At 34.2% G+C, this 23260-nt stretch overlaps 1 protein-coding gene across 1 annotated transcript; it reads right to left on the bottom strand.

The window, feature by feature from the left end:
* Window positions 1-252: 252 nt before the first annotated feature.
* On the bottom strand, window positions 253-10970 carry LOC123663615 (SH2B adapter protein 1). Its single transcript, XM_045598285.1, has 6 exons — window positions 10287-10970; window positions 9584-9815; window positions 9022-9215; window positions 7281-7481; window positions 3497-3600; window positions 253-313 (listed from the first exon to the last, which is right to left on the bottom strand). The coding sequence occupies exons 1-6, from the start codon at window positions 10968-10970 to the stop codon at window positions 253-255; spliced, it is 1476 nt and encodes a 491-aa protein (XP_045454241.1).
* Between the last annotated feature and the right edge of the window lie 12290 nt (window positions 10971-23260).

The following is a 23260-nucleotide window of genomic DNA, read 5'->3' as shown; positions in this document are numbered from 1 at the left end:
CAATTCACACACGAAAATTCTGAAAAGTGGTAGGTAATAGTAGGCGTTTGCGATTTGTTTCGCGTAAAAGGTCGTAAGTGCCATGCGAAACGCGTCGCTTACGCGTTTTGAGCAGTCTCATTCATGTGTTTGTTTCTTTATAGTGACACATTTTTGTCTTATCGAGCTTCATATCACAACGATTTTAAAGAGGTTTCACTTCAATAACCATAAAATATTTATATCCATAAAATGTTTAAATAAAATTGAAGATCAGCGCTCTATATCCGTAAAATCAGCATCTAATTGCATATAATTATGCTGATCCCAATACCTATTAAAATTTTAGAAATTTATTGAATTTGAATTTCACGGATAAGGAAAATATCTTTAATATGTTATCATATTAAACGTAGAATTGGTTTTCACTTCTTGATAGGGGAAAAATTTAGGAGTTCCCGTCATCGAGATGCTCACAACTGGCGCATGCGCAGCGGCCGTGTGCACGCATGTTGGACATTTTTTGGATGGGTGAAATCTCGTGTGCTCACGTCACCGACATCATTGAAGTTGATAATTTTAATTCAAACATTATGAATATTACTAAAAGTTCTAAGTTTTCACTTCCATCGGCAGTCTCTACAACTACCATTTTCTTTTAATAATATTTAAATATAGACCAGGATTGTTGGGCTGTGCACAACTGTAGTCAACGTAATCATACACTTTTCACGAATTTTCGTTTAACGACTGTTACGTACAACAATGTAGAACTTCATGTTGCTGGCAGTTTTTGGAACAAGGTTACATCTAGACTAGAAAAAAGACCCATTTAGATATTTAGTAAGTCTTTATCCCCAACGTGCCTCTGATAGCACGTAAAGTCATGTGTCCAGATTGTTATCACATATATCTAATAGCAAGATTTAGTCATGATAGGAAATTTATTTGCCTGTATCTATGGTGAAGCTGTGAGGTGGATCAAATTTGAGTTCAACCATGGGCGTACCCAGAATTTTGTATTGGTGTAGATTTTTTACTTTTCATTTAATTTCACTATCTATACTGGTTCAATAATAGCTTGCGGAGGTTTTGGCAAAATCTACGTAAAATTTTCTTATTAATATCTAACTAATAGATTCGAGTTAGGGTGTAATAAATGCCTTGCCTCACTGTAGGTACGCTAATGGGTCCAACTCTTCATCTATACTCGTATGGAGTGGTTTTTAACTTATTAGTGGGACGCTAACAGGCTAATTAATTCATTTAATCAATACAAACTTAATCTCTGCAATGAAAATACATGAATAAAATAAATGTGTTGCTATCCGCAAAAATGAAGAACGGCTGGATGGGGATTTCTTTTTTACTTTTCTAATACTGAAGAGCCCTATGGAAAAAATGACATAAGCTTCATAAGCCCTATGGAAAAAATATAATAAACACGCAGAAATGCGGACAAAAACCTCCCATAACTTGGTATACGCTTCGGCCTCTAATATCCCACTAATGGGCAAAGGCCTCATTCTCCATATAGGAGAAGGATCAGAACTTAATCCACCACGCTCCAATGCGGGTTGCTGGATGTCCATATTTATATGAAGTTTATGAGATTTTTTTCCATAGAGAAGGATCTTAGGGAAATTGTTCAGAAAATCGGAAAACTACAGAAAACGATTAGGTATATGATCTTCAAGTTTTTGACCGGTCACAAGATAGGATAACATATGTTGGGTCAGATTGTTAAAAATATATACAAATACATTGTTATAATACTGAATAGTGTATGAATTTTAAAGTAATTTTATTACATTTTTAAATAAACACAGACACCTACAACAATCCTGGTACAGGTCGTTAATAATTTAACTTGAAAAAGTTATTAAGTAAACTTTTATAATCTATTGGCACCCAATTTGCATATATTGTAAGTAAATTAATTTTTAGTGCAAATTATCTACATCAAAGGGTCTAATATTAATTTATAAATTAAACCAAGCTTCAGGAAATAGGGAACTGAAATTGAGGTGTATTTTTTTAGTGTAATGAAATCTTGAGATAAAACCTTTTTGTTTTGGTTTTGTTCAACATAATCACTTAAAACTAGCTAATAAATAATAGCAGGCTAAGCCTCTTTACTTTCCTACTTAATTTTTAAGCAACAAAATTAGAACTACACTTCAACGATACTAAATAAGTAATTATTTATTTTTCATATCGATCTTTGTACAAAATACATCATTTGTTGAACAATTTTGACCACTCGTTGATTTTACGTACCAATGAAGCAAACAATTGAAAATTTCAAAAAATTAGGAGAGAAGTTTTAATTTTAACTTAAGTAGTTTTTTGATTTTTTCATGACCATATATCCATTTATATGGGGGTATGATTGACTAGAGTTGCCAACGAAACTATAGGTTTAAAAACGAGGTTTAACCATGTTTCTTTGATAACAATCTATGTTCAGATGAGTAATACTACTTTGTGAGGACAAGACTAGACAAGTATCTAATTTTTCTTGTTATGAAATTATTTACATATATTTTTTATATTCTTAAAATTTTTCCATGAAATTTTGAGAACATAATATTGAGATATTTATTAAGGTTCTTCTTAAAAAAAAACATTAAAAATGTTGTTGGCGTTACGTATTTATACATTTTAAGTGTATTGTTAACAAACATATAATACGAAATATTTCAAGTTTCCCAATTTTAAATTTAATAATTTTTACATAACTCTCCTATCCATTACTGGCGTCACTTGTATCGTCACAATTTAGCGCAGTATTTAGTTAGATTTGAAAATTTTTTGTATGATCTACTGGATCCAGCCATATAATATACATTGGCAACTCTAAGTCTTAATACATGTTATGTACAGTATTAATATTAAAATTACGATTACGTTCCAGCTAATAATGAACATAAAATGATGTCCCCAAATCTTATCCTATGAACATTTATCGGTATACCGGTAATAATATCGAAACGAAAAAGAATAGAAACATTACACGAACTTCGTTATTTAGCACATTTACCATCATTGGCCGGTTTTAATATACATAAAAAACGATTCGTAAAAAGCGCGAATTAAAAAAAAATGTGGTGTAAAAAATTAACGGTCCTCGAGCAAAACGAATCGTTTTTAAATATAGAAACCGGACTAGTATCGTATAAAAAATCGAATATCAAAGGAGTTGTCCATTAATAGCACGAGGCTCGAAAGGGGGGGAAAAATAACGTAATCACATGTAATAAGCTTATTTTTCATTGGACGCGCGAACTCTAAAAAAAAAAGAAAAACAATAAATACTTAAATTTTAGGTAGCCTGAAACCTCACCATGCATCACCAGGGGGGGGGGGAGTCGTTAAAAACACCTGGTGATTAATGGACGACGCCAAATGAAACGAAAATATTAGTTTGAAATATTCAAGACTAGAGCATGTCGTTTTAGTTTACGTAGCGCCACTGCGGTCTAGTGTCGATGGTCGTAGACTACACAATACGTACTGGTTGTCGACAGCACGAGTATCTCGCTGCGCGCCACTCGCGGCCAATAGCGCCTCAAGTTCCACGCGTCGCATACGAACATCGCTCCCGTGAGATATACCCAGCTGGAAACATTTAAAAGAAATATACCTACCTATATAGATATACTGCTCATAATCTGGAGCAGCCGACTGGGCAAGTACCTCGACCTTACACAGATAAGTAATATGCTTTCAAAAAGTTTTGTAATCCTGTGGTGAGTACAGTATAACCAGAGCTCCTGGCGGGAATAAGAGATAGGGTCAGCAGCGCACTTGCGATGCCTTTGCTGTTGTAGGCGTCTATTAGTTACGATAATCGCTTATCGTGTGCCGTACGCTTGTTTCCGACTAAGGACCTGTTTCACTAGTTGTGGTCATCGCTATTTGACGTATGACACTAATAGCCTTTGATAATGGGAGGTAGAATAGGCCAGTGGGACCTGTTTCTCCTCAATTAATAAACGGCAACTTCAATATTAATATATACGAATAGATATATCTTATAAATGTCGTAAATTCAATGGTAAAAAAGTTTAATAAATCAAACTCTTTATTGTCAAATACTGTCCTCCATCCAATAGCGTTATCAACAAAAGGTGAAACTGGCCCATAGTGGTATAAAAATAATAATAATAATTCACGCTTAAAATAATTTGAATTCGTAAAATGACTATTCCAATAATTTAAACTCATATAACTATAACGGAGTAGAGTAGTATGGAGGACCGTCTCTTCGTATATCAGTGTCCGTCAAACCGCCTCTATAAAGTATCGCTACGATAGCTCAGGATAAGTTTAAGCTTTTCACCACAAGTAGCGCTACTGTCACAAAGGTTAATTAAAATGTTTAAAAATGCTTTCATAGCAAAAAACGATTCCCGTATTTTAAATGAATTAAACGAATAATTATTGCACGGAGCGGAAACGTCTAAGAGGTGTCGGTAACATATCTTTATGTACTGACGTTAGTGGTAACGTTATCATATGAAAGACGGTTCTCCTTACCTTTACTTTTTAAAATAAAAGAACGGGGAATTTAAAAATTTGAACAATAAATTTGCAAATAAAAGAGTATTATTATTATTATTATTATTAATTTTTTTCGTAGCACTATTGTGAAGTAAGTTTGCGCTTTAACTTAAAGATTAGTGATGTATATCAATTTTTAACTACAAACGAATAAAAAAAAGCAATAATCGAAATGAAACTTACCAGAGACAAATATGTACATAGCTATTTACAAAACAGCAAACACAGGCAACTAAAATTAAGACTAGCAAAATAAAAAAAAAACAAAGCCATTCAGCAAAATAAGTTTTAATAATAAAATTTACAACCAAGAATACGATTAAAGCTTGAAAGAACATAAGTTCGTATTGTACAAAATATTAACAACGTTAACCATTTTTTAGTTCATACGTGTATAAACTATTTACCTTCTAAGATTGTTAGTAATTACTGCTAACAGTCGAATCTGTGCACTTGTACTGTGTATCATAAAGCAAGTTTTATCTAAAACTGACCTGGGTAAATATTCTTCGATATGGAAAAGTAAATACTACGCATTTGGATGCATATTTGCAAAATATACAGATAAATTAGCGTAATAACTTGCCAAAATTTTTTTTTTTTACACCCAAAAATCTATTGCCAGTGCGAATAAGTCGAGAAAGTAATAACAAATAGTCTGTGATGAAAAACTATGTTAAAATAAATATATTCATTAATTTATTTTTAGAAATTTCATTAATGCATTATGCATTACGCGCTTTCTTCGAATATTTTGTTCTTTGCGCGAATACTTTGTTCACAGTATTATATCAATTATTTTAATTGAAAAATTCTTGAGGGAATATCGTTCCTAACATTTATTTATAATCCTAACTATTTTATTAATATCAAATATTACTTAATAAATACAATTATTTTTACAACTGTCAATAAATAAAATGCATATTCAGGAATCATCAGTTAAACTTGATATGATAAGATCATTGCTAATATTGCCTTTAAAAATATAAAAACTATTACTACACACAATTATTTAATTTAATTACTTCTTACAATCTGTTTTAAACAAAGTCTTAAAGGCAGTGATGTTTCAGGAATAAATTAAAGCTGTACGAAGACGTGCCAGCTATTTTTCAAAATTTATTTATACTTTAAAAAAAAAGTTATAATTTTATGGTCACTGTGATAAAACTGTTAACAAAAAAAAAAAAAAATGTTCGTTTCTCTTAAAACATTACTTAAGATGAGTATAAATAGCTTCAAGTCTTGTAAGCTGACAACTCTTAAAAACATTGCCAGATTATATAAAATTAGCGATACGGCAATACACGCCTCAATAACTTTTTCATAAAAAATTAAAGTAATAGAATATATATCGCGTATCACATTCAAATTGTGATGTTCTTAATAAAGTAACTTTATTGATAACGGTCTAAGTATTTTTTTTCTTGGTCAATACTAGAACAAGTTTCAACAAAATCGAAATATTTTTTTTACACTTGACGCACCTATATACATGTCAATTTTATTTATTACTGATAGTTTGAATAGCAATTTTAGTAGGACAAAATATATATAAACTTAGGCATCAGCGTTATTAACACGAAGGATGCTGAGCGAGAATGTACAAGCTACAAAAAAAAAAAAAAAAAACTAAACAACTAAAACATTAATAGCAACAAGAAAATATTTACACAAAAATGTCACCTACACATAAAACAGAGTGAGACAAAAAAAAAATCCCATAAATATATAGAGTAAAAAGCATCAAATTTAAAATTTACTTCCGACAATCATTTGCATTATAATAGGTACATAAATAATCTCTAGTAAATAGTATTATGCAAGACTTTCGGTGGGATAGAAGCTTCCATAGATTAAATATAGCCAAAAGTCACTCGTATAGTCACTAGCCAGTGCTATAAAAATAACCATCAAGTAATAACAAATATTACTAACATTTTTGTCTCAACTCAGTTATGAATTAAAGATAGCGTTACAAATGAAATTTTAGTAACAAAAAAAAAATGTGATTTTGTTCGGTCTGTATATACTTTTTTTTTGTGTCAAGTGAATAAGCAGTTTCTTATTACTTTGAAGTCACTGTATCATTTAAAATGAATAAATAATTGATAAATAAAATATATTGTCCTTATATCTGAATGAGGTCGTTCATCAATCACGTGATGGTTTTTTAGTAATTTTTAACTCCTATCGCTCTTGACAATATGTGGAGCTTTGAGACTCATCCCCATAGTAAAAAAGATATGTGTACTTTAAAATGGGCAAAGTATATTAAAATTATGAGAATATTATCTTCGGGCATCTGATTAATTTTGAAAAATTAGTCATTATTATACAAATTTTCAGACAGACACGAAAGTTACAGGTGTTTATTGTTTTTTCTTTTGTATATAGAATCGAAGCATAATACACACGGTATCTCGGGTGAGGGCTGTAAATACCCTGTAATATTTCGTTATTTCGCCCCCCTTTCGAACCTCACGTGATCAATGGAGAATGATATAAAAGGTATCTCGGGTGAGGGCGATAATACCCTGTTTTTTGTTCGTTTCGTTATTTCGCCCTTTCGAACCTCACGTGATAAACGGACGACCCATTTTTAACCGACTTCGAAAAAAGGCAGGAGCTCATTAACTCGACTGTATAAGCTGCAGCTCAACTTCTCACCGGGCGGTCAGATTTCGATCAGTCTATTTTTACAACCGAAAGCCGGCGCCCGGCGGTCAGACGGCGCGGCCGCGCTCGCCCACCTGGCGGCGGTCGACGGCCACGAACTGGCCGAGCGTGACGTCGGCCGCGCCGCCCGACTCCAGCGGGATGGGGCTGGCGCGGAAGTGCTCCAGCATGTCGTGCACGTTGGGGAACCACAGGTGCTGCACGCGGCACTGGCCCGCCGCGCTCAGCGTCATGCGCAGGTGCTTGGCGCGGCCCTGGCGGGGGAGGGAGAGTTCCGTTGTTACTGCGGGAGCGAGAGAGACGGACGTTGTCTGTCTCTCTCTCACTTATACATATTACTGCGGGAGCGAGGGAGACGTATCCTGTCTCTCTCTCTCTCACTTATACATACACGTAGATGGGGGAAGTTCCGTTATTACTGCGGGAACGAGAGAGACGGACGTTGTCTGTCTCTCTCTCACTTATACATACAGAGTTACATTCCATTGTTACTGCGGGAGCGAGGGAGACGTATCTTCTATCTCTCTCATTTATACATACACGTAGGTGGAGATAAACAAGTTTTACTTCAGTCGTGTGGTCTAGAGCACACTCGTTTTTTTACTGTTTTTTTTTTTTATATACTAGTCTAGTAATATCACTAGGTCGGCAAACAAGCGTACGGCTCACCTGATGGTAAGAGATTACCGTAGCTTATAGACGCCTGCAACACCAGAAGCATCGCAAGCGCGTTGCCGACCTATCCCCGCCCAGGAGCTCTGGTCACCTTACTCACCAATAGGAACACAATACTGCTTGAAAACAGTATTATTTAGCTGTGGTCTTCTGTAAGGTCGAGGAGTACCTCGACCTTACAGAGAGAAGAGAGTGGGTAGTAACCCCAGTCGGGCTGCTCCATATTTTGAGCAGGAAATTCCTGCTGTGCCCTACCTCGGTGATAAATATACATAGCAGTAATACATATATAAATACAAATATTACACGTAGTACTTAAGGCGGGAATTGAACCTGCAACCCGCGGAAGAGAAAGAACCACTACAAACTGAGCCAACGGGCTACTCATATATCAGCAGGTTAGTAATGATGAAGTGTAATTGTTTCCATTCCGAGCGATGATATTTCCTTTCGATTTTCACTATTTATTTTTACAGACTGGTTGGGCTACACCAGAGTCACCGAATTAGTGTAAAATATAAACTCTTACACCTATAATTAAGATATATTTTTATATAAAAATTAACAACAAAATGAGGTTTTTTATTACATTAATCTAATATATAAAATTCACGGTGTCTGAAGTTAAACCACTCCGAAACGGCTTGACCGATTCTCATGAAATTTTGTGTGCATATTGGATAGGTCTGAGAATCGAACATCTTTTTTTCATACCCCTAAGTGGGGGGGGGGGGGGGTGAAGGGGGTTAACAGCATATATGGCAAAACAACATTTGCGGGGTCAGCTAGTATATTATAAAAAGTTTATATTTATACTCATAACAACTGCTCTGGTGTAGTGGTGCGAGTAATCGTATATAACACCAATGGTTAGCCGGTTTGATTCCCGCTTAGGATGAATATTTATATATGTACCAATATTTACAAATATTTATTTCTAGTTTAGATGTCTGTCCTTGTGGATCTCCCAACCGTGCATTGGAGAGTATGTGAGGCCGTCGGTCCAAGTTGTTATAATGTACCTGATTACTCATAGTAGGAAATATAAGTGCGTAAATTATATATGTCAATCGTCCCTTGACGTATGTAATTTAGGGCCTTATCTGAAACACTGTTTACCTGGAAATTGAAAGTGAGCACGTATTCCCCCCTCCTAGTTTCGCTCTGTCGAACTAAATAGCAACCATGGGCCGCCGCCCCTCCCTCGAGGACGCAGGCAGCCGCCGCCGCTCTCGCTAGTGTCCCGTGGAACCACGGCCACTCAGCCAGGGATAGCCTTGGCGATGATTCGCATGCTTCCTCCGCTATCGACCCTGGAAGCGACGTGACGGAGACTAAATAATTGTGTTTGTAACTGAATAAAACCAACTTCAATCATATCGACAAGTAATACGCTGTTGGCAGGCGGTAAAACAGTCAATTCAATACACATTATAGAGGAAAACGCAAAAGAACTCATCTGATCTTGATTAAATTTAAATCTTCTAAGAATATAAATAAGATTTACTTGGGGCTTTCCTTTACTTGGGGAGTAAGCTGGGGAATAAGACGAGAGTGTTATGGGAAATGTGATCGGGGGAGGCGAACGGAAGTTGAGAGGAATATATGTTAGATGGAGCTAAAAAAGTTTTACTTCAGTTGTCTGGTCTAAAGCACACTCGTTTATATAAATTATATTTACCTAGTTCAGCCTCTTCTGGTGTGTCTATAGCTAGGTCAGCAATACTCGTACTAGAAGGCAAGTCTCTTCTAGGTGGGAGATCGGGCGGAGCCGCTTCAGGTTGTCCGGCTAAAGACTCTGGGGGAGGTTGGGATGTGGGTGCTGATCTCATACAGTATTTTATGGTTGCCAGCCATGACTTCATGTCATCAACATCTGCCGCTTCTATAACATATTCCATGTTATTGTCGGCCTGGAAAAATTAGATCGACTATTAGTTTAAACTATATAAAGGATTATATTCCTTTGAGTTTGTATATTTGTATAGCAGTAATAATATGTATTGTTTTATAAAGAGATTTTTGACACTCCATAAGTCACATATAAAATAAATATTTAATTTTAATTTTATGTATAGGAATTGGTAAATAACTTTAAATGTCGTTTCTTTGTTTTTTCAGGTAGGTTAAGGGTTTTTATAATTTATTTTTGTATCATAATGTATAAAGAAAAATTGTATGATAAAATCTTTGTTTTTTCAGAGCAACACATTGTATAATTTTCCGATTCCAATTTTAAGTAGTCAACTAATGTCTTATATACTATATTTTTTTTTATTTTTGTTCATAAAAATACAAAATTTATATTTTAATATAAATTATTTTCCAAGTACGTCCGTTTGAGAAAGATTTTGATTGTTTGATATTATATGAAAACCTCTTACCTTTAATACAAACGTATTTTCATGGTCAGGCATTTCTAAGGCCGTTGTTTCTCGAGCCTCTGATATGAGGAAACAGAAAACCCCACTTCTAGGTTTTTGTGCTTTCGGAGGTGAATAGAATTCTAACATATAGCCTCCCACTGTCTTTACAAGAGCCAGTCTACACTTCTCCCATTTTTGAGGGCCTCCGGGTTGTTCGAGGCTCTCCGGAGTTAAATAATTTACAAGGCCTTCTTTACGACATTCCACTACAATCTTAGCTAATTTAGTCTTGTGTTTATTTAAATTAGATGACAATTCTACTTCATCAGAATGCTGCTTATGAAACAGACCCTTACCCCGGCGCAGACCTTTAAATGATAATCTGCGAAAAAACGGTTTATGCTGAGTTTTAGGTGAGTCCGTATCTTCTGAGTAATCGCTTTCATCGTGGCCCGTGTGTGTACCGTTCGGTAATTTGTGTAGTGCTTTCAATTTACCAAATTCGAAATCAAATTGTTCGGAAAAACATTCTATAAATTTCTTTAAAAATTCCTTTTGAGATATCGGTCGTGCCGCTACTTCTCCGGCGCTGGTTTGTATGTATTGCAAGCAAGCCTTGGCGAAGTCCTGAGCGGCAGTTTTAGCTTGACGCTCGCAGAACTCGACCCATCCGTCGGGGTCGCCGTCGGACGGGCCGGCCATGGCTAGCAATTTCTTTATGAGCTCCACTTGGATGGCTATTAATAATATTTGCGAAACATAATACTTATCTCTTTAGCACTGATATAATGTCTATCAATAATTATATGACAATTTCGCAATCAAAATAAATTTCATGATGCTCACTATAATCTTGCGAAAACAATTTTGTTGCCATATACAAAATTTATTTACTAAATTAAACATTGTTATTATATTATATTTTAATTTTGAATATTGTTTTATACATTATTTTATTTATCATAAATTTTGCCAAAAATTGAATTGTTTTTTTTTTTAAATTATCTCTGTAAGTTGCTAGAGACATCTAGCGATAAACAAAATAAAGGATTTTGTTGATCGCATTAGGTTACTGCGAAAACAATATAATAGATGGCGTTACTCAGGTTATCTCTCATGCTCGTATAAATATAATTTACTCTTTGATACAAATATATAATGAGGACCCGCGTCATTTCTCTTACTTCTATGTCTTTATAAACAGACATTTTCCAACGATAACGTATTTACACAACCCATAACAACCTTTAACAAACCTTAGACACATCCGTTTTTTCTCTTTTCGAGATACCCAGTTTTTAACTAAGTAGTTTATTTTTTACTTATTTAAAATTAACATCTATGGGCTTTAAAATGTCATGCCTTTTATAAAGCATCGTAGATGCGTCTTTTCAGGTTGTTCTCCAAGATGGTCTTCTTTGAGGCACACACCGCTCGGCTAATGAACCTGCCGATTGCGTCGTCGCCGTTGTCAGTCAACTCAAATCAGATCAGGCAGGCTCTTTCAGCGACTTATGCTTTAATATTTTTTCTTACATCAAAATCAAGCATTTGTTTATCCCTTTTTATAACCATACTTCGTATTTAAGACGTAATTAAAAAAAAATCCATCAAAATAATAAAACTACATAGCAATTTAAATTGTAATTTTAAATTTTATTAACAGTTTTTCTTTAGGGTCGGCAATGCATTTTCAATTCTTTTCGTCTTGCAGGCGTCCGTAGGCTACGGTAACCGCTTACCATCATGCGGGCCGTAAGTAAGCTTGCCTGCCAAATACCAACCTGGTGGTAATATAGTATTTTTATTTTTATTTTTATTTTATTTATTTTTATTTGGGAAACAAACAGTAAAATATAACACAAAGTAAAAAAGAACAGCAACAGGATAGTGCATATACCAGTTAAGTTTCCACTAACAACTAACACATAATAAGCAGAGCGCAAAAAAGTAACTATATGTACCTATATACGATTATGTATAAATCTACTGTAACAATAATAAAACAAATTTAAATTTGTATGACTACTGAATAAAAAAGCCTTGGAAGTGAGGCGAAGAAGAGTTTACTAGTCTGTAAGTTTCTGCTACGAGAGGGTGTGGGTGACTGCGCGCCCTTCAAAATACGCCGTAGCGAGTATTTTGAGGTGTTTCACAATCGAATCGACCGATACATTACGCACGTACCACGGCGAGTACGTGGCAGTGCGTAGCAACTTATTCTGTATGATTTGAAGCCTGTGGAGGAGCGTCGGCTTTACATGAGCGAAGACAGGACACGCGTAGGTCATGATAGGTCGTACGCAGGCTTTGTATAATGTTATTATAATATATTCTTTATTGCGCTTTAAATAAACATAATTACTACTCATTTTTACAAAAGATGTTGGCAAGGGCGAACTTATCTCTATAAGAGATTTCTACCAGTGGTGATGAGAAATGATGTTACCGCGGGACTCATAAGCGCAATTGGGATAAAGTGAAAAAAAACCGGAATATATATATATATAATGTCGTCTTATTTCTAAGATAGCATAGCAGAGTGTGCAATCGATCTAGTACGAACGCTGCCCTGTTTCGGACCCGGTTGATGATATACATATATGTATGATTATAGATGATGAATAACTAATTTTGAGTAAGTAGTTCCATATATAGACTCGTTGTTTGTTTGTTGATGGAGACTCATAAAAATGATTCTTGTTGAACCGAAAATATTGAGGGCCATTTAAATGCGTCATCGGTATCGGGCAGCGTATGAGAGTTTTGATCGTAAACTAAGACTAGGGTTGCCAGTGTAATATTTTTTAATGTGGTTTTAAAATTCTTTTTTATTAGCTTTTTATTTTATGGACCTACTGCGATTAAATAGCGTTATTAATTAAATAAATTAAATCAACAATATTATAGATTTTTTTATTTATAAAACTAGGTCGGCAAACAAGCGTACGTCTTACCCGATGGTAAGCGAATACCGTAGCCTGCAATACTACAAGTATGACAAGCGCGTTACCGACCCTACTCCCAATTCCTCCCAGGAGCTCTGTTCACCTTACTCTCCACAGGAACAGAACACTGCTTGAAAGCAGTATTATTAAGCTGTGATCTTCTGTAAGGTGTAAGGTGTTTAAAAGTATGACTTCACGGAAGAAAAGCGCCGTATTTAAAAATTAAGCAAATGTACAAGCTGAGTGAGGCGTTTTTGGGAGACAAGTATTTCAGATTTAAGTCGCTAATTGTTCTGTCACTTTCTTTGTAATACTTTTACCCAAATAGACGTTTTTTACTTCTTCCTTTCTTTCACTGTACGATAGCCCTGAGTAACTTGTTGTGTCAAATTTCCAATAATCTTATTTTGGCGCGCATCAGACGCATCGATGACGGAAATATGGGAGACATACTGCGAACGACGCGCACGCGCACTGCGGCCGTTCACCTGAACCGCGACGATAGTTTTATGACACTTTATATTTTGCACAGACAAAAATAATAAGCGCCTTGAAATTTCCATTCGATACATTCTCTCTGCATTTTTGTTACTGACTGTTGTTTTAAAACAGTATTTGCGGGCACGAAAACCTACAGTTTCCTTTTCAAGTACCTAATACCGTCGAAAAAATAGTCATGTAAATACGCATTATTAGAAATAACTCAAAAAGTAGTTCGTCAGACCTCGATCTAATTTAAATGGGATTACATGATAAGCGCCAGATTTCAATTAAAAATGAATCATCAGAATCGGTCCAACCAGTAAAAGTTATGAGGCACATAAAAAAATACAGTCGAATTAAGAAATTCTTCCTTTTCTGAAATCGTTTAAAAAAATATGTGTGTGTCAATGTCAACTCCGACACGAGATTGGATTTTTTACTTCTTAATTAGGTACGATTACCACGATATTTGAAAAATTACATAAAAAAATAATGAAATTATATATTTTCTTTATACTAAGAATGGTCTCTCCACTATGTCTCGGAGAGCACGTTAAGCTATCGGTCCCGGTTGTTATCATAAAAACCTGATAGCGATTGTTATTCATATTAGGAAACATATCCGCCAACCTGCAGTAGATCAGTATGGTGGATTAAGCTGCAATCCTTCTCCTACGTGGAGAAAGAGGCCTATAATGGGATGTTACAGGCTGAATGCATACTAATCAGGTGGCAAAGAAATTCGCCTGATGGAAAGCGGATACCGTAATCTATGGACGCTAGCAACACTATAGACAACACAAACGCGTTGCCGACCCTAACTCCTTGTCTCCTCCAAGAGCTCTGGCTACCTAAGTCATCGCAGGAATACAACACTATTTGAGGGTAGTATTATGTAGCTGTTCTGTAAGGTTGAGGTACTTACCCAGTCGAACAGTTCGAAATTTAAATGGCCCCCAATATATTGTCGACTTAATAGTGCTGTTTAAGCAAATTTGTATAAGGTAAAAAACTCATTTAATTTTTTTTTAGTTTTTATAATCAAATATTTGATAATACTTTAGTGCTGTGGTGATAACAATTAGCGCATAGGATAAATATGTGTATCGATTTTATGTAGAGTTCGTATACTCGTAGGTCACTGCTGTTCCCCTGTTTTTCTTCATAAACTTAGAATAAAAGATTCCTCTCTCTGTGAATGTGGATTAGATGATGGAACTCTCGATCATATCTTCCTCTCTTGTCCAATTAATAATTCTTTTTGCCTCCTTGATAATTTATCCCAACTTAATATCCCACGTCCTATTAATTTCACTTAGCTTTTACACTTCTTTAAAGATCCAAAGGTGGTCCTTACCCTTGCAAAAATTATCAACGCTAACAATATTAAAATTTAATGTATCTATAAAACTATACTAGCTGACCTGGCGAACTTCGTATCACCTTATTTTTTTCTGAAATATAATAATAACATAATATATCAAAATAAAATATAGCCTATCTTTTAAGTTGGATCAAACTGCACACGGTGTGCAAATTTGACTAAAATCGGCTAAGTAGTTTAGGAGTCCATTGAGGACAAACATTGTGACACGAGGTTTATATATATTAAGATAATGTCTTCGTGAATTAGAAGTTTATGCATATTATTGTACTCCTTAGTTGTTCTAACACCACAAATATGTGCATTTTTTTATATGTTTTTTCGCCTTATCCGGATATATTTTCCGGATAACAAAATAATTCAAAATTAACATTTTAAGTGCGTTTTTTATTTTTATAATATAAAAAACGCACAATATATACTTGACACTGGCAGAATGTCGCTAATGGCGATCGTATGTCAAAAATAAAAGAAGAAGAAGAAGAAGAATATGTTTAAATAAATATTAAAATATCTTATAACACACACGGTCGTCTTTTCCTACGTTAAGCAACGTAATGATTGTTATAGGTAACAGCCGATAGCTATAGCTAAATATTTTTTTTGGATAAATATACATGGACATGATACATATATAAATACAAATATCACACGCAGTCACCGGCGGAAATCAAACCCACAATTCTCGGATCAGAAAGCAGGGCCATATTACAAAGTCCACAGTTTAAGGGGCAAAGGGTAGTCACGCAGATTTTTTTTTGCTCAAGTGTTTGTGCTTGTATAAAATTATTTTTGAGAATATTATAAGTTAAACACAACATATATCCTACATTGTAACTGTCATAGCTAGAATATATTGATGATTGCGTTAAGTAATCGCATGTGATTCCTATCAGCGTTTTACGATCCCTTACAAAGTTAGGGAGGTGCATGTACTTATGAAAGAACTGCGTCTTTATTGTTTGTTTGAGAAAAAAAGTTTAGATACCGAGGGTGTCCATGTATTTGGTATCTATATATTAATATGTAAAGCAAAAACTTTTTACTCCTTTTTACGAAAATTGCGCGGTCAGAGGAGTATGAGATTTTGCACACTTATAGTTTATAGAGAAAGAATGCAGAATATTATTTTTTTTTGATTATGCATAAAAATACATTTAATCAATAAAAAAACAAAAACATTACACACACTACCATGTATTTGACACATACACACACGCGCATATATCCTCTTTTGTTTATTGTTAAGCTCTGAGGTCAAATTGAGAATAGATTATGTATAGATTAATTAATTATGGTCGAATTTCGATTACTGGGCGACTACTAATACCTAATAAGTATACGAATATGTATTATAAGTAATAATTAATAGTAATTAATACATATATTAATGTAAAAGTAGATACATTTAAATATATTGTATTTTTTTTTATTAATTTTAATAAAATATATCAAGATATGACATTTAATGGGTCATCGATATTACAGCTTATTTTTGTAGAGTACTTTGGTTTATTTTTGTCAAACGAAATAGTTCTTGATCATTTTTTTTTCAGATAATGACGCTCTTATTAGATACACGTATTTTACAAACTGCTGTGTGGCAGTAAAGAATATAGTCACTCCCTCTCTTCCCATGGGTGTCGTAAGAGGCGACTAAGGGATACACAGTTCCACTACCACCTTGAAAATTAAAAAGCGGACCGATGGCGGGATAACCGTCCAATTGCTGGCTTTGAAATACACAGGTCGAAGACGGACAGCAGCGTCTTCGGAGCGACAAAGCCAGCTTTGCGATCACCAACCCGCCTACCCAGCGTGGTGAATATGGGCAAAACACATGAGTTCACGTTATTTTTGGCGTCAACTTGTGGAGGCCTATGTCCAGCAGTGGACTGTATAGGCTGTAATGATGATGATGATGATGATGATATTATGGTAATAAAGACAATTCAACTATATCGAATAATTATAGAAATATCGTAATTTAAACCTAGTCCAGAGAGCTAGTAGAAATATCGTCACAAGTATCTGAATCTTTTTCTGTGGGTGCATCCGGCGCGGTGCCGAGCGCGCTGACAGACAAATGTGCGGCAGGAAGATGCGTCGTTAGCGCTGTCGTCGGCTCCACTATAAACGTAAATATACAGCGTCGATTTTTCTTTACGGAAATGCACTGAGTGTTACTATCGTAAACGTTATTTCGGTCCTGTAGATAAGTAAGATGAATATTGACCGGGATATTTTACAATATAATACAATACAAATATGTTTCATTGTATGCCAAAAAAGGCTTTTTAAACATAAAAAAGTAAACTAGAACATGTACAGAATACGCTTTTATCTTTAAAAGAGCGATCGCGATTATCAAGATTATGGCATTTTTGTGATAATTACATACATATACTGATTTATTAAAAAATTGTAATTAGAAGTAAATATTGATATTTATACCTAAAATTTTTTTTTTTGAAATAAAAAGTCACTCAGTAGGATAAGATTCTGTGTTATACAACATTTTAAAATTGCCAGAAAATAAATTTTAATAAAATAACTTAATAGCTGAACGATATAAACACTAATCATACTGAAATTCCTTATGTCCTATTTTTAATATGTAAAAATTTGTACACTTTAGAGCGAAGGACTCGAATCCAGCTCTCAATAAATTAAAAAAAAAAATGAAATTCCTTATAAGTGACATTTCAAACATACTGAAAATAAATAAAAAAAAAAGAAAAAAAAAACGAGCGTGTTTTAGACCACACGACTGAAGTAAAACTTCTTTATTTGCCTACACTACTATTCGAAACGTAACCCTCTCTTTCTATCTTCACTAACTTATTACACGATTACACTTTTCGTAACGCTCTCGTCACGCATTAATCAGCTTACTTCGTAAGTCAAGCGTGAGTAAAGAGGTTTTACATCAAAATTTAATAAGACAAATAGGTATTACAAAATTGTGTCCCTATAGTTTTAGTATATCTAACAATAGCCTACAACACTCGAGCGATGCCATAGCGGTCTATTAACGTATGATTGCCGTTAGCAATTCTCTGAATCATTAACCGTTAACTTTTATCTCTTTTACTGTGGACATCTTAAAACTGCGCGTGGGATGATCTGGGCTAAGCATCTTACGCTCCTCCCATTGTATGTATAGCCACACTGTTCGCACGCAGACAAATTTAGATGGGATGGAATGAGACAGAGTGTAACGCCCATTGCGTAGCTAAAAGCTACATTGTATTCGATAAAGTTATTTAATAGAATACTTTTTATTGTCGTTTTCATTAGAAACAATTAATTATAATTTTAAGTTTGAATTATTATTTTAACAAAAAAAAAACTCCACCGTTATTAATTTTAAAACCATAAATCTTATATTTCAAGAAACGTTATTCATAGGTAAAAGGTACATTTAAAATAATATTAAAAAATTCAAAAAGTAAACAATGTCAAACTAAAAAATATAAGAAATTTAGATAATTAATAATATCGATAATTTGAATAATCTGGATAAATATAGTTTTCTGCTAATCCTCTGATGTAGCGTGTGTCTATGGATGTTGCCTTCACTTACCACCAGGTGAGCCAACCGTCCATTTGCCCCCTCTTCTATAAAAACAATAATAATATACGCTATTAAAATTAGATCGAGGTCTGACCAGTACTTTTCGACTTATATCTGTGATATAATAATGCGTTTTTACGTGACAATTTTTTCGTCTACCTACGTTGTATTAGCTCACAACTTTTTATTGCCTATACCGATTTTGACGATTTTTGTTTTAATCGAAGCTGGTGATTGTTTTCATTTACATTTAATTTTGAACTATTTTTTGAGTAATCTTTGATACCGCGTACGCGTAAAAAACCTAGATGAAAAAGTAGCCTACTAGGCTGGATTCTTTTTTGTCCAACGTTTTATTACTAAGGGGGTGTCCATAAATTACGTAAGATGTTTTTCTAATTTTCTGTCCCTCCCTCCCCCCCCTGGTGAGATGTCGGGAGATTTTATTCAACCCCCTCCCTCAGCCCCCAATATCACGTGAGATTTTTCAAATTGTGGGTTTCTTACGTAAACGCGTTGAATTTGCTTCATGCTTTTATTTACCACTAGTTAAGACTTCAATATTGTTGAGAGTTTAATTATAAGTGTAATAAAAATTTAACAATAGAATACTTAAATCGTAACTACTGTGATTAAAAAAAGAATATCTACTTCAATTCATGCGCGGTCTCAAGAGAGACTATTGGAACCAACATGTCCATATGATTTTCAATAAAACCATCCGCTCCTTCAACTTCGTTCTGATCTAGCCACTCTAAGCAGTTGACATAAAACAAATATGGTGGTTTGACAGTCAGTATATGTATAACGTCGAAGTATGAATGAAATTATTTTCTTTCGAACGAATTAGTGAATGATATTAATCGTTTTACGATTACGCTTAAGATTAAATCTTAAGCATGTACAATCTAGATTAAATGGACCAAAATAGTATAATTTTTTTTTGTTTCAATCAGAAAAAAAATTGCGTGATATTTGTCGAGGCCCTCTCTCCAACGTAAGATTAGATGAGATTTGACTCGACCCCCCCTTAAACATCTCACATATTTTATGAACGCCCCCTAATCGATGTAATTAAAGTCGGTTTTTTTCCGTGCTGGAAGCGGAAACATCGGTAAGGTGGTCGTTATTTTCTCTTTTTGTCAGGATTCAATAGGCTACGGTAACCCCTTACTATAAGACAGTAGCAACGCTTGGTTACGGTTGATATCGGTGGTTGTTTGGAAAGACCTGTGAAGTCTGTGCTGTTTTTTAGACTCCTTCAGAAACGATATAAGGCCAGCTGTATGAAAAAACATGACCCCCACCCCCACCTGTATGAAAAAACATGACCCCCCACGAGCTCTGGCCACCTTACTCATAAAAAGAAGACAATACTACTTGATAGCAGTGTTATTTAGCTGTGATCTTCAGTAAGGTCGAGGGACTTCCCCAGTCGGGCTGTTGCAGATTATTTATATGATATATGATATGTAGATATGTTTATCGAAAAAATAAAATGTTTTTATATCATTCACATGTTTTCTATAACACAGTCATTAGCTTGATTATCGTGTGAATTGACGACCGTGTGTGTGTGTGTGTGTTATTTTTTTATGTTGCATACTGCTGACCGGCAAAATAGCAGTTGACTCGCAGGAAACTTCCTGTTGTGTCCTAACTCAGTTACATTGCTTCGCTTTAATTAATCCTAAATGTCAAACAATGATAATTAAGAAATTCAACACGAACAAACCCACGAGAAAGTTATAGTTCTTTCACTAGCAAGTCACTGAGTCCCAGTCTGTTCCCAGTTGTTTTTGTTTACAGCAAGTGTTGACGGACGCGTCTGCGGTGAAGTACTCCGCTTCTGTGTTTATTTTTATAGTTAAGCTGACCAAGCTTCGTATTTAAATGGACGAGTCCCGCTTTGATTGCTGAGATTGTGTCTCTATGTTTATTATGGCGTAATTTTTTGACAATTTTATTGTTTCGTTTTCAATGAAACATTCTGTTTTTAATGTTTTACAGTACGGGAGTATTAATTGATGCCCTTTATAAAAATATTTTGGTTCATATTCTTCTTTCTAACTGACTTCAAAAAAGGAGGAGGTTACTCAATTCGACCGTATATATATAATGTATGTTCGGGAATAACTTCGTTGTTTATGAACCGATTTTGATAATTCTTTTTTTGTTGGAAAGGAGATATCCCAGAGAAATCGAGAGAAACTAGAAAATCCGCATAACTTTTTACTGGGTGTACCGATTTTGATGATTTTTAATTTAATCGAAGGCCGATGTTTATCATGTGGTCAGATTTAAATTTCATCGAGATCTAATTACAACTTTTGGAGTAATCTTTGATAATGCGTATTTATTTTATTATTTTATCGTTGTGTTACTTGTCGATATAGTTAAAGTCGGTTTTTTTTATTTGTCAGCAAACACAATTATTATATTTAATTGTTTCGTTGGTTATATATTATTGGAGCTTACTCCTTCAGAAGCGATCATCATACAAGGCCCCCAGTATGAAAAAAATATGAGGAGTAAAATCGACTGAACGAATGACCTCGTTACGTTTCTCGTAACGCCATCTATCAGAACCCAATAGGGTCCAGATAGATGGCGTTGTTTGATTCATTTATTTACCAATTAATATGGTATTAATCTTTTTCTTAGACTAGAAAGCCTTTTTGTGCCTATTTAGACAGACGATCTGAAGAAGTACACTCTATTCGTGCGTCAGAGCTGACACCGTTTTTTTTAATCTTATACTATTAAACGAGCAATTCTTGTATATATATATATATATATAATCTGAATCTCGGAAACGGCTCCAACGATTTTCATAAAATTTAGTATATAGGAGGTTTCGGGGGAGAAAAATCCATCTAGCTCGGATTCATTTTTAGAAAATGTCGTTTTATCCCTGTTTTTAGGGAGTGAAAAATATCGTTAGAATACAAAGGTAAATTTCGCATCCGTCAATTTAGTTGCAATAGCTCGGTGGGAAATCGGCCGGTCGGGATCAACCGAGAAGATCATGGTTCAAAACCCCATGTCCCTGATCAATTATTTTTTCTTTTTCTTTTTCTAATTGCACTCGTTGTTTTTTAGTTAAATAGGCTGTTCTTATTTTTTATTATTATGTCATTCATATTTTATCATTATTATTTTTTAATTATTTTTGATTTTTGATTTTTTATATTTATTTATATTTTATATTATTGTCAGTAAAAAAATACTATTCATATTTTATAAATATGTAATTCGTATTTAAATATGATTTCCAAAAAAACACGATTTGTTGGAGCGCCTATCAGTTTTTGAGAAGCAATTACTCTCAATCTTGTAATTATCTAATTTGTATCAATTTTTAATTTATCGTCATTTTTTTTATACATTGCCTTTGCTACACATCGTGCGTTAATTCATTAATAATAACTGTGTTTGCAGGCAAACGAAAAAAAAATCGACTTCAATTACATCGACAAGTAATACAATATAGGTACACGAAAAAATAGTCAAGAAATACGCATTATCAAAGATTACTCCAAAAGTTGTAAACAGATCTCGGTAAAATATGACCACATGATAAACATCGGCTTTCGATTAAGTTAAAAATCATCAAAATCAGTTCACCCAGTAGTATGTTAAGTATTATGTAGTTAATGTAAAGTTATGCGGATTTTCGAGAGTTTCCCTCGATTTCTCTAGGATCGCATCATCAGATCCTGGTTTCCTTATCATGCTACCACACCAGGGATATCTCCTTTCCAACAAAAAAAGAATTATCAAAATCTTTTCATAAACGACGAAGTTATCCCCGAACATAGATTAATATATATATATAAATATATGCCTGCCGCGAACGCTACGTACCGCAATTTTTAAATCTATAATATCTTCAAAAATATTTATTTAAATCATATGCTGTAAAGGGCCATATAGATCTATATTAAATCAATACTGTATTTAAGGTATTTAATTAGATAAGGATTAATGCTGTATTGGTTAAAATCGCTTTGAAAATTATCCATTATTTGTCGTAAAAAGTAAACGACAGAAAATTTTTATTGTGGGATATCCATAAGAGATAGACATATACCATAGCGGAGTTTTCTGTAGGACTTTTCAATGTGTATAATACTTAGTACATTATTTTGATAAATCTCGTAGAGTTCAGGCTGTGGTTGCAATGTAAGCGGAAAAAATTTAATTATTTACAACATCACATTAGAAACCTCAAAAATAACAGTATTTCTCCACTATACATCTATTAAAAAAACTATCTATTAAAAAAACCGCACCAAAATCCGTTGCGTTAAAGATTTAAGCATACATAGGGACATAGGGACATAGGGACAGAGAGAGCGACTTTGTTTTATACTATGTAGTGATATATATGCTATAGTTTAAAAATCTTATATTAAATTATCAAAAAGTCCTAATAAAAGACATAACAAAAAAAGTGTCCTGAATTGTGACTTTGTTGCACCGAAGGTGCGATATATATATGCTGAGTTTCCTTCAGCCGAATTGAGTAACCTCCTTCTTTTTTGAAGTCTATTAAAAAAAAACTTCATCCAAACCGGCAGCGAATCATTTTAACTCT

The sequence above is a fragment of the Melitaea cinxia genome, chromosome 20 (assembly GCF_905220565.1).
Source record: "Melitaea cinxia chromosome 20, ilMelCinx1.1, whole genome shotgun sequence".
Lineage (NCBI taxonomy): Eukaryota > Metazoa > Arthropoda > Insecta > Lepidoptera > Nymphalidae > Melitaea > Melitaea cinxia.
The sequence above is the reverse complement of the archived record's forward strand: the minus strand, read 5'-3'. Positions and strand labels throughout refer to the sequence as shown.

Bases quoted from the DNA above. Each gene is read 5' to 3' on its own strand.
- LOC123663615 (XM_045598285.1), bottom strand. From the start codon at position 10,970: ATGGCCGGCCCGTCCGACGGCGACCCCGACGGATGGGTCGAGTTCTGC. The intron at 9,816-10,286 runs GTAAGAGGTTTT...TAATTTTTCCAG, and splicing joins AAAATACGTTTGTATTAAAG to GCCGACAATAACATGGAATA. The intron at 9,216-9,583 runs GTAAATATAATT...CGTCGCTTCCAG, and splicing joins ACCAGAAGAGGCTGAACTAG to GGTCGATAGCGGAGGAAGCA.